Source organism: Rhinoraja longicauda, chromosome 3 (assembly GCF_053455715.1).
Source record: "Rhinoraja longicauda isolate Sanriku21f chromosome 3, sRhiLon1.1, whole genome shotgun sequence".
Taxonomy (NCBI): domain Eukaryota; kingdom Metazoa; phylum Chordata; class Chondrichthyes; order Rajiformes; family Arhynchobatidae; genus Rhinoraja; species Rhinoraja longicauda.
The window spans coordinates 46429592-46441977 of record NC_135955.1 but is presented as its reverse complement, the minus strand read 5'-3'; the positions used below and the strand labels follow the sequence as shown (position 1 = coordinate 46441977).

At 40.7% G+C, this 12386-nt stretch overlaps 1 protein-coding gene across 1 annotated transcript in view; it reads right to left on the bottom strand.

Annotated features, from left to right (window-relative positions):
- Positions 1–633: 633 nt before the first annotated feature.
- Positions 634–12386, bottom strand: part of pum3 (pumilio RNA-binding family member 3) — a 45013-nt gene continuing 33260 nt past the window's right edge. The window contains exons 14-18 of the mRNA XM_078396065.1: positions 10080–10222; positions 7766–7988; positions 6311–6398; positions 2164–2254; positions 634–1214 (exon numbers count right to left, since the gene is read on the bottom strand). Of these exons, the coding sequence (XP_078252191.1) occupies positions 1070–1214; positions 2164–2254; positions 6311–6398; positions 7766–7988; positions 10080–10222 (690 nt within the window). The 3' untranslated portion in view covers positions 634–1069. The remainder of the gene's footprint in view (positions 1215–2163; positions 2255–6310; positions 6399–7765; positions 7989–10079; positions 10223–12386) is intronic.

Sequence of the window (12386 nt, the reverse complement as noted above, 5' to 3'; positions counted from 1 at the left end):
CCTATTGTCTATTGTTGAGAAGAACGAGAGATTTCATGGATACTTATGAAAGTTTTTCAGTGCTCGATAGAATGGATGCAGGGGAGATAAAATTTGTGGGTATAGATTGTTAACTGCAGGAAACTTTCCCCATATCAGAGGCAGATAAAACTAGAAAATATGAATTTAGGGGAAGGGGAAGAGGTTCAGAGGGGAGCTGAAGGGGACTTTTCTTTCCACACAGGAGAGTGGGAATACCCGAAATGCTGTCTGAGAGTGGTGGATGTGGGGTTTCAGACAGCATTTAATGACTCTCAAGATGAATTGCCTAGGTATGCAAGGGTATCGGTGATGAGATTAGTGCGGATAGGTGTCTAATGGTCGGAGAGAATGTACATCTCCATGGTTCTCTGCAATGTTTTCCCTGACTGACAAGCCTAGAAGCAAGTGGTGGTCACTTACTTTTATTACAGTAGAAAATAAGGCCACTGATCCAAGACAGGGTAAAAAATCCAATACAATAGCCAAAATAAAAATAATGCCATGGGTGATACTGTATACAATTAGAAACCCAAAGAGTAATATTTTTAAACATAAATAACTGGAATACTTTATATTTATTAAAGAATAACAGTATCCAATTATAAAAGTACAATAGGTGAAACTTCTTCAAACATAATTAATATAACGGACAATAATACGGTCGGTAGCTGTCCCCTTTTCGTAGCACCTAGGCTTCCAAAGTAGTTTATATTTAAAAGAAATGATTAATACCAAAATTTAGCTTTATTTGTCTTAATTCACAAATCTATGAATTATAAACTGCAATGTATGGTAACATCAATGTTTCATTGCTCCAACAACAACCTCTCAGTGGTAGTGGTGGCCATTTCCAAGAATCCTTCTTAAAAACACTATATACACTGTTTAGTGAAATATGGTGCCTAATGGAATACAGGTTGCCTGAGAAAACATTTTGAAGCATTAGGATGTAGAAAATAGTCATTCCCTTCTCTATATTCAAAACTTTATTTTAACAGTCAATTAGTTTTCATCCAAGTTTTACAAAATCATTCTGAGCTGGTATTACTCAGGGTTTTACATTGCTTGCAGTCAATTTTTCTAACAACATTTCCACGCCTTTCACGTTTTTAATCTTCTTGAACTTGGGTACGAGTTTCTTTAAACCTTTGTTCACTTTGAGGGCGACGTCCTCATTGTTACTTTGAAGAAGACTTAAAAAAGGAAATACATATTAGATCTTAAACTTAGATATTCATGCAATATTTCAAATAGATGCTGCTCTTAGAGGAAATAAAAAATGCTTCTCCCCAATAGAATTGAATAACGAAACCCTGCAGATTGAAACTGTGTAAGTATACAGCAAACAATTTAAAGAAACATACCTTTTTGAAATACATGATTTACTATCTACACAAATATGTGGAGATTACTAGCTTTAGAATTGCACATGAGACAAAAAATGTAAATAACATACACAACTGCTCCAGAGAGCCAAGGGGAGGGCTGATGAATGATTCAGCTCAGTGCTAATTAATGAACTGCATTTCTTGATGGCGTCTTACTCAATTGTTGCAACAAACATACTTAATCAAACAAGACGCAATTTCCAATCACACTTCTCACTTGTTCGATGTAATAAATATGGAGTCATATGGTAGCTTTGTTGCTATAGGATACCTAGCATCTCACGTCCCCTAAAGCTGTGGCTTTTAAATTGTTGATGCTTTTGCCACCACATTGTTAACCAGTGTTTGGTGCAGTGACCACAGGAGAATCAATCATCATGATCAGAACAATGAGATTACAGCTTTCAGTTCAATAAATTGCATTTATAAACTTCAAGTCTTCCTCTCATTACAACATTCCTCCAATCCTTCAGTAATTTCCTTGGGAACATCTTCTATAAATGCACTTTTACTACCCTTGACCACTTCTCTAATTTTCAATCTGTTTATACTCAAAATCGATTGCTTCCTAAAATGCATTTAATGGGAATTGCACTGGGCATGTTGTGGCTAAGTATATCTTTAGCCAAATGATGTAAGAGTTAATCACAGTCAAATCAGTACACAATTCTGCTTTCTGAAAACGGTGTAAATTATCAATGCTCTTAAAAGTGCACTTAATTGTACTGAAACAATTACTTTTATTTCTTATTACCTGCAAAGTACCATTGCTCCACGGTTTACTTGTGCCCATGTCTGTAGATTCTCAATGCCAACAAGTTCCACTAATGTTTCTGCAAAACATTCTGTAAGTAACATTAAATACTTCAGTATTTTTTATTTGATAGAATTCTAGATCAGTTACATTTCAGTTGCTGTAAAGAAAGTTTCATGTTATTACAACAGATCCTCAAACAAATTATAAGGGCACAATATCAACAGGCCTTCACATAATTAATAACTTTAACAACATTTTTATAATGCCAATTCAAAGGAGAACCAATACAATTGATTTGATTTTGGTTGAAAACTTAAGATTTCTAAAAGTGTCAAAATTTCATTGTGCAGAGCTTAAATCTTTACATCACTGATATGTCAATGAAATCTGCCTTGGATTTCAGAAGCTTGATACCAAGAATAAATGTCTACGCTTTGCTGGAAAGCAATGGACCTTTGATGTGAGTTTAATATAAATTTATCATTTCAATACCTAGATCCAATTCCAAAATACATATCTAAAAGATTAGAGTAGGGGTTACCGTGTGCTAATAATTTCAAACAAGACTACTGACCAATATAATGCAACACGATTTGAGTCAACATAGGTCTTCTATCAGTTTTCTATCTGCAATAGGAGAAAAGTCCCCATTGCAGTTGTGATAAATTATGCATACCAGCACAACAGCCTTTAGTACAATGGGCTGCAGGCTGATGGAATTAATGTCCCAAAAATTATGAATGTCAGTCATAGAAGTCTGTCATGTTTTTCATTGGGAAATTTTGAAAAATGAAACCATCCCAGAATAAAATGGAATCATGTTTTTGTTAAACTAAATTCAAATTTTGCTTTTATTTTAATGTCTAGTGCTTTTTTAGCTGGAAAATTATCAATTGTGACAGATTGATCTTTAAATGGTCCCATTATAGAATACCTCTGAAATATAAGGTGCTGTAAGTTATCCTTGCTTAATCTGGTTTTAAATAAAGTTTTGGATGACAAAGATACAAGTACAGGACCAGTGCCGACAAAAGCTCATCATAGGTTAACCTACTCATTCCTGAAAGTTGGTCTTTTCCCGAGGGTAAGGAATTCAAGAAACAGGCATTTAATCCTGTCTTAATTAATTTAGTTATATAATCTTGCACTTAAATGTAATATTTACTCATTACAGTTCCATCACTGATTTTCTGGCACTCTTGGTTCCAGAGCTTTGCTGGTTTATCGAGCCGGCCGAGGAAGTCGGATTTGGGGATCGATTTGCTGCTCCAGCTGGGCTGGAGTTCCAGAGCCCCGGCTGCAGGTTGCGAATTCAATCCACCGATCGGTCGTGGAAGCCCCGATGAGGTCATGATTGGCTGCCTTGCCCAGCCTAGGTGCCACATTTTCGGGGAGACTTCCAGGGCAGGGGGATTTCTCGCGGAACCCCTAGTGACCGATTTCTCGCAGAACCCCTAGCGGAACCCTGGTGTTCATTACAAGTCTACACATCGTCTTTTCTTTATTTTTGAATCTGATTTCTCCGTTGGTAAATGCGACTTCGGCAAAGTGAAAAATGCGGAAATCAAGCAAAAAGCGCGGAAAATAGATTTAAAAAAACATGGAAATCCACGGAAACGCGGAAAATTCACATGCCTGAAGAACTAGAGAGCATTGATTTAAGGTGTGTGGGGAGCGATTTATTGGGAACCTGAGGGGCAACTTCTTCCTCACAGAGGATGGTCGGTATATGGAACTAGCTGCCAGATGAAGTCCTTGAGGCAAGTACAGTAACAACATTTAAAAGACATTTGGGCAGTACGTGGATAGAAAAGGCTTAGAGGGCCAAATGGGATCTGCAAAGAAGGGACAACATGGCAGGTATGGATGAGTTGGGCCAAATACGAGTGTGTTTCTGTGTTGTATGACTCCGTCTATTATGGACAATTACAACTGTAAATACAATGCAATCCTAAGATAAATCAAACATTCAAATGAGGGCAAAATATCCAATACTGCAGCAGCCAATATGTTACAAAATACACTGATGAGCCAAAACATTATGAGCATCTGCCTAATATGCTGTTGGTCCACCGTGTGCCGCCAAAACAGCGCCGACCCTCTGAGGCATGGACTCTACAAGACCCCGGAAGGTGTCCTGTGATATCTGGCATCAAAACATTAGCAGCAGATCCTTCAAGTCCTGTAGGTTGCGAGGTGGAGCCGCCGTGGATCGGACTTGTCGATCCAGCACATCCCACAGATGCTCAATCTGATTGAGATCTGGAGAATTTGGAGGCCAGGGCAACACCGTGAACACTTCATCAAGTTCCTCAAACCATTCCCGAACAAAGTGTGCAATATGGCAGGGCGCATTATCCTGCTGAAAGAGGCCATTGCCACCAGGGAATACCATTGCCATGAAGGGGTGTACCTGGTCTGCAATGATGTTTAGGTAGGTGACACGTGTCAAATTGACGTCCACATGAATGGCCGGACCCAGGGTTTCCCAGCAGAACGTTGCCCAGAGCATCACACTCTCTCCACCATGTCGTCTTCCCACAGTGCATCCTGGTGCCATCACCTCCCCAGGTAAACGGCGCACACGTACACAGTCATCCACGTGATCTAAAAGAAAACGGGACTCATCGGACCAGGCGACCTTCTTCCACTGCTCCAAGGTCCAGTTCCGACGCTTGCATGCCCAATGTAGGCGCTTTCGACGGTGGACAGGAGTCATCATGGGCGCATCATGGCGACTACGCAGCCCCATACGCAGCAGGGTGCGATGCACTGTGTATTGTGACACATTCCTCCCGTGACCACCATTAACATTTTCTGTGACCTGTGCCACAGTAGACCTTCTGTTGGTTCGGACCGGATGGGATAGCCTTCATTGCCCTTGCGCATCGATGAGCCTTGGGCGCCCAACACCCTGTCGCCGGTTTGTTGTTTGTCCCTCCTCGGATCACTGTCGGTAGGTACTCACCATTGCTGACCGGGAGCACCCCACAAGCCTTGCCATTTCAGAGATGCTCTGACCCAGTCGTCTGGCCATAACAATTTGGCCCTTGTCAAAGTCGCTCAGGTCTTTACTCATGCCCATTTCTCCTGCATTCAACACATCAACTTCATGAACTGACTGTTCACTTGCTGCCTAATATATCCCATCCCTTGACAGGTGCCATTGTAACAAGATAATCAATGTTATTCACTTCACCTGTCAGTGATCATAATGTTTTGGCTCATATGTGTAGTATTCTGTTATGCTCATATCAGAGGGTCATTACCAACTTTTTGTTGGTATTAAGTAGTCACACACATGCACCATATTCATACCATCTTAATTTAGACAAAATAGATAGGCGTTAAGACAGATATTAAACAAAATCTTGGACTGCATTGGCCAAACACCTAAATATTTCTCTAATATACTGTTATACATGTTTTAGGATTTGGGATCATTCGACCAAACCCATGTTTTATTTGGATTTCCTTGAATTAACGATTTATGGGATGAGTATGTAATTTGCATGGCCAGCATTCGCTGACCATCCATAAATGCCCTTAAATAAAGTAGCAGTGAGCTGCCTTATTGAATTCATGCAGATATTCTGATGAATGTGGGAAGTTTCAGGAATTTTACCTCACGAAAATGAAGGAACAGCAATACATTTCTGGGGTATGGAAGGACTGGATTCTTGATGAGTTAAGGGAGTTGGACTTCAAGCAGCAGTAGTGGAATGGTGGAGGATTTATAGTTTTATACTGGCAACACCCCAATAGCGGCAGCTGAGCTGTGTTAAATAGAAAAATAAATGCTGTACAGCTTAAGAGTTAATTTCACTTCTCGGGCTGGAATGCAGGAGTTAATTTGTTGTGGGGTAAATATTGCGAACAGAGGAAATAAAAACAGCTTCATTACATAAGCTGATGGCAACATATGTAGTAAAACAGAATCAGAAGGAACACAGCTATCACTTAATTTCTCTCTTGCTTTAAGGTTATAGACAAATCATTTGAAATGCCTGTTTCCATCTGTCACCATCCAAAATGTTTTCAATTGGGAAAATGAACTGTCCAAAATAATAACATTTCAGTTTGTTGCAAAATGATTCAAGAAGTTCCAGACAGCATACATTAAAATCAATGTGATTTCCCCTACCTGTCTTTCCAAGTTGTTTCATTTTTACATCCTGCTCTATTAACCATTTAAGAACCAGATGGCCTGCTGGGTGCTCTGCCATGTGGAGCTAAAGACGACAAAAAGGGAAACCAGTCATATTTCAGTATGCCGATTAACAATCTTCCAAGACACAAACAGCTTTTAATTCCACTATAACCATGAATTGAAAAGTGATAAAAGAGATATTTGACATTTGAACCAAGGACATTAACTTTTAAAATAGTATTGGAGAAACCAGCCATTATGTTTATCTTGGAACTGTTGACAAATTCCAAAACAAGAATAAAGTATGACATGCCCCATTGGGTAATCTTTTCAATTGTACTCTTGACATCTTGTAGCTCATTAGTAGCATCATTTATCAGGCCTGGTTTACCCCATCAAAGCTTGGATTTACGACAATACTAATGGGCAAGAATCAATTAGGCTATCACAAGGGATGAGTGTGGACTCCAAGGATATTTGCATAATTCACATTAAATGAAACCAGCTACTTAATGTTGATTAGGCAGTGGGCACTTTTCATCTAAATGGAATTGACAATCAGAAGCTTTTAAAAGCAGTGCAAAAAGCAAACTGCTGGAGGAACTCAGCAGGTCAAGCAAAATCTGTAGGTGGGAAAGGAATTGTCAGTTTTAGATCCAGACGCAGCAGCAGGACTTACAGGATCTCAACCAGAAACATTGGCGACTCTTCTCGCCCCACCCCCACAGATGTGTCCTTCCAGTTTGTTTTTTGTTCCAGTTTGTAACATCTGCAGTCTCTTGTGACTCCTTTAAATGCCTCATATGACGTGACCCTGAACGATCCACAAATAGTGCAATTTTTTCTTAAAAGGGAAATGAATCTCAATGATCAACTCTATCTAAAAATATAATCTGCTAAATAATTACACAGGAATTATTCAGAGCACTATTTAAAAAGTATTCTGCTTTTTTACAGACAGAAAAAAATGGAAGAACAATCTTTTGGTTGTCAATGCAATTTTGATCATTTAATCCATTGCTCATTGCATGAAAAGAGTTTTGCTGCACTTGATTGAGCATTGCAAAAAGATTAATGGCAGAACAAATGTGAAATTTACTCAAGGTTAGAAAGTAATTATCTCTCACTAACATTGAAAAGCAATAACTGCATGACTGGTTAAAATGTCCTTCATAAGATATAGAACAGCTGTAGGATCCTTTAAGGTGCATCGATTGATCTTGAAACATCACAAATTAGAATCTGAAGTGGGTTTCGACTTAAAACATCACCCATTCATTCTCTCCAGAGATGCTGCCTAACCCGCTGAGTAACTCCAGCATTTTGTGACTATCTTAAGTACTACTTATTCTTTGGGAAAAACACAACAGGCCCAATGACTCTACACGTTGAATGCTTGTTTCCACACGCATTGAAGTTAGAAACAAATGTTGCATATTTGTACCTTACCTCACCATTGCTGCCTCCAGGTTCAAATGATTCTGTAGCGACATTAGCTATAGCTTTCATGGAAGGCTGCACGTCACCAATGGCACAGCCAAGAATATCCGCCACGATGACACTTGTTGCTTTGTGCATCACCATTTCACGAGCATTCTCCTGCAAATATTGCAGCAAATGTGGCGAGATGGCCTCAAGCAGCTCACAATGACGAACGTTTGTATCTTTCTTACTGGTATAATAAAAAAAAGACTACTTTGTTACATAACATTTTAAAGGCATCAAACAGCAAGTTACAGAATATTGAATTAACTCTAGCATACACCTCTCTCTTATTTTTCATATCTCATACTCAATTACAGATTATCCACAATCTCATTGACCACTCTTTGAAATTACATTTACAGAAAATAGGGAAAAAATGTTTTGAAGAACTGAATAGACAATAGAAAATAGGTGCAGGAGTAGACCATTCGGCCCTTCGAGCCAGCACCGCCATTCAATGTGATCATGGCTGATCATTCACAATCAGTACCCCGTTCCTGCCTTCTCCCCATAACCCCTTACTCCACTATCTGAAAGACCTCTATCTAGCTCTCTCTTGAAAGCATTCAGAGAATTGGCCTCCACTGCCTTCTGAGGCAGAGAATTCCACAGATTGACAACTCTCTGACTAAAACGTATCATATTATGATCACTACCTCCTAATGGCTCTTTTACCTTGAGTTCCCTTATCAAATCCAGTTCATTACACAACACTAAATCCAGAATTGCCTTCTCCCTGGTAGGCTCCAGTACAAGCTGCTCCAAGAATCCATCTCGGAGGCACTCCACAAACTCCCTTTCTTGGGGTCCATTACCAAGCTGATTTTCCCAGTCTACCTGCATGTTGAAATCTCCCATAACCACTGTAGCATTACCTTTGCGACACACCAATTTTAACTCTTGATTCAACTTGAACCCTATATCCAGGCTACTGTTTGGGGGCCTGTAGATAACTCCCATTAGGGTCTTTTTACCCTTACAATTCCTCAGTTCCATCGATACCGACTCTACATCTCCTGATTCTATGCCACCCCTTGCAAGGGACTGAATATCATTCCTTACCAACAGAGCGACCCCACCCCCTCTGCCCACCTGTCTGTCTTTTCGATAGGTCGTATACCCCTGAATATTCAGCTCCCAGCCACGGTCCTCTTGCAGCCATGTCTCTGTAATTCCCACAACATCATACTTGTCAATATTTAACTGAGCCTCAAGCTCATCCACTTTATTTTTTATACTTCGCGCATTCAAATACAACACCTTAACCTCGGTATTCATCTCCCCTCTCACACCGGTCACTATTGGCCCTGAAGCGACGATTATGAATCTGCCATTTATGAATATGTCTGCCAGGTCAGGTGGAGCTCCCAGTTGTGAGCCATTTTAATTCCCTCCCATTCCCCTACCAACCTGTTTGCCCTCAGCTTCTTCCACTGTCAGAGTGAAGCAACACGCAAACTGGAAGAGCAGCACCTCATACTCTGCTTGGATAGTTTGCAACCCAATGGTACGAACATTGAATTTTCCAATTTCAGGTACCCCCCCCCCCACCTTCCCGTCTCCTGCTTATCTGCCCAGCATACTCCCACGCACACTTTTCATTCAACTTTTCCCTGCCTCGTCCCTCAATTCCTTTGCCCTCCTCTACCAGCTCATCACCACATCTCCCTCCTCAGGTCCCCCATCTTTTTCCTCTTCTCTCTTCTGCACCCTTCTACCTACCATCCCTCTTTGGTTCTATATTTCACTTCCCGCCTTCCTTTTTAATCAATTGCATTATTTGCCTCCTTTTCTCCACTCATCATGTCCAGCCTTAGTTACTATCTCTCCCATACCCGACCTCTTTGCCTTCACCCCCTTCTTACATGCACAGTCGATTGATGATGGCTATGAGAGAGAGTGACCCTGGCAGATGGGTATGATAGAGAGAGTGGGATTAATGTAAATGGGTGTGTGATGGCCAGTGCAATCTTGGTTAGCTGAAAGGCTAGCTTTGTGCTGTATGACTCCCTGAACTTGCATTTGCTTACATTTTGAGCCGCTCACTCACTCTCACAACTTTCCAATAATTCTAAACCCTAGATTTTGATTGTAGAAACAAGGAACTGCAGATGTGGACACTTCCAGCTTTCTTTCCTCTCACCAACAATCAGTCTGAAAAAGGCTCTTATCCATGTTCTCCAGGAATGCTTCTTATGTTTTCATTAAAAATCAACAGATCAAAAAGGTTTCCACATCACAGTAGGTGCTGTCATTTGAATAAGTAAATATTTCTAACCTGTGAACATTGCCATCTCCTTGTTGTAGAAGCTTAATAATTTCTGGCACGCTGTGTGCAGGGTCCCTTGGGCTCAGCAGATAAAGCAGCACCTTCTTGCCATATTTATTGTTGATTAGGTTAGGCAAGGAACTGACGATCTCCTGTAAATTGACAGTTTTAGGACACCAAATGGCACTAAATTATTCAGATTTATTTTGCAAGCATTACATTTAAACAATGTAACAGAAAACAAACCTAGTCACTAAATTGCTGCGTTATTTCAGTCATCCAGTTCAATTTATCCTTCATTTTAGATTTTCCCTCTTGACATTATGTCACATTGGATTCACTGCTGATAGCTCCCAAACTGCTCCATAAATAGGAAGGTGCCTTAAATTACAGCTAGGGACGTTAACAGATTTGGAATTATGTTTTTATGAAATCAGCAACTAATTAATTTAGTAGTATTTTGCAAGCTACAAGACTGGGTTGATGGTGAATTGGGTTAATGTGACTACCAGATCCCTTGTTCCCAATGATGCTCCCACTAGAAAACAGGCACGTTTAGATGCCATGAAAGGGCAGAAATTCAACCAAAATATTAAATATTGAAATTAACTTCAGATAGTCCCTGGTTTCCCTCTCACTTCCCAGTTCTCCCACCAACCTTCCTGTCTCCGACAACATCCTATCTTTGTCCCGCCCCATCCCGACATCAGCCTGAAGAAGGGTCTCGACCTGAAACGTCACCCATTCCTTCTCTCCAGAGCTGCTGCCTGACCCGCTGAGTTACTTCAGCATCTTGTGTCTACCTTCGATTTAAACCAGCATCTGCAATTTTCTTTCCTACAAAATATTGAAATGTTTATTGGTTCTCATTGACGTGGACTCCAGCAAATTCCCACACATATTTAATGATCGAAAGACAGAAAGGAGGTCTAAATCAGAGTCCATTTGGACAAATTCAAAGGCTTTTACATTGAAAGCTGCTTTTAAAGGCATTTTGCAATATCATATCATCATATCATATATATACAGCCGGAAACAGGCCTTTTCGGCCCTCCAAGTCCGTGCCGCCCAGTGATCCCCGTACATTAACACTATCCTACACCCACTAGGGACAATTTTTACATTTACATTTACCCAGCCAATTAACCTACATACCTGTACGTCTTTGGAGTGTGGGAGGAAACCGAAGATCTCGGAGAAAACCCACGCAGGTCACGGGGAGAACGTACAAACTCCTTACAGTGCAGCACCCGTAGTCAGGATCGAACCTGAGTCTCCGGCGCTGCATTCGCTGTAAAGCAGCAACTCTACCGCTGCGCTACCGTGAAGTATTAAGGCATTAAGAAGTATGAGTTGAATGGGTAGAATAGATAGGAAGCATGTAATTCTCTTTGCTGAGGAATCAAAAACAGATTGGGTGTTTAAAGTAATTGATGGATAGTCATAAAGACATACAGAATGGAAACAAACCCTTCGGCCTAACTAGCCCTCGGCCGCCAACATGTCCCATCTATACTAGTCCCATGAGGAGACAAGGATAATGTTTTTAATCTACAATGTGACAGGGGTCTGGAATTCACTGCCTGAAAGGGTAATGGTGGCAGAAACCCTCATCATATTTTAGAAGTATATCAACGTACACTTGGAGAGCCATTGTTAAAAGGAGGAAGAGGTCGGTAACTATTACTTCCATCAGCACAAACAAGATGGGCTACATTGCCTCATTTTGTGTGCAGATTATCTACTGTAAATATTATTTTCAAAGATATGGTATAAATTCCTCTGGCTGGACAGCTGCAAATTTTGAAGTCAACCTACTGTCAATCGAGCAGTTGGAATGGAAGCAATCTAGGTGCAAATGGTGGACACAAAGTGCGGAGCAACTCAGCGGGTCAGGCAGCATTTCTGGAGAAAAAGAATAGGTGACATTTCGGGTCGGGATCCTTCTTCAGGCTGAAAGAAGGGGTTGGGAGGGTGAAGAGCTGGAGGTGAGAAAAGACCAGGACCAATTAGGGTGGACCATAAATTACCTTGGGCAGGGTGGTGCCCTGGTAGGCCCATTGACTGGCTAGAAAAGGTGTGATCTCAAGAGGGACACAATATGGTTAAACGAGTAGGATGGAGGAAGGGTGTAGGGGAGGGAAGTATAGGTATAAATTACTTAAAATTAGGGAATTCAATGTTCATTTCACTGAGTTGTAAGTTACCCAAGCAAAATGTGAGGTGCTGTTCCTCCAAATTACATGGCACTTGCTACAAATTGCTATTTCGATGTGACCATAGTAAAACTGAATTCTATCTGCAGGTCTCATTTCC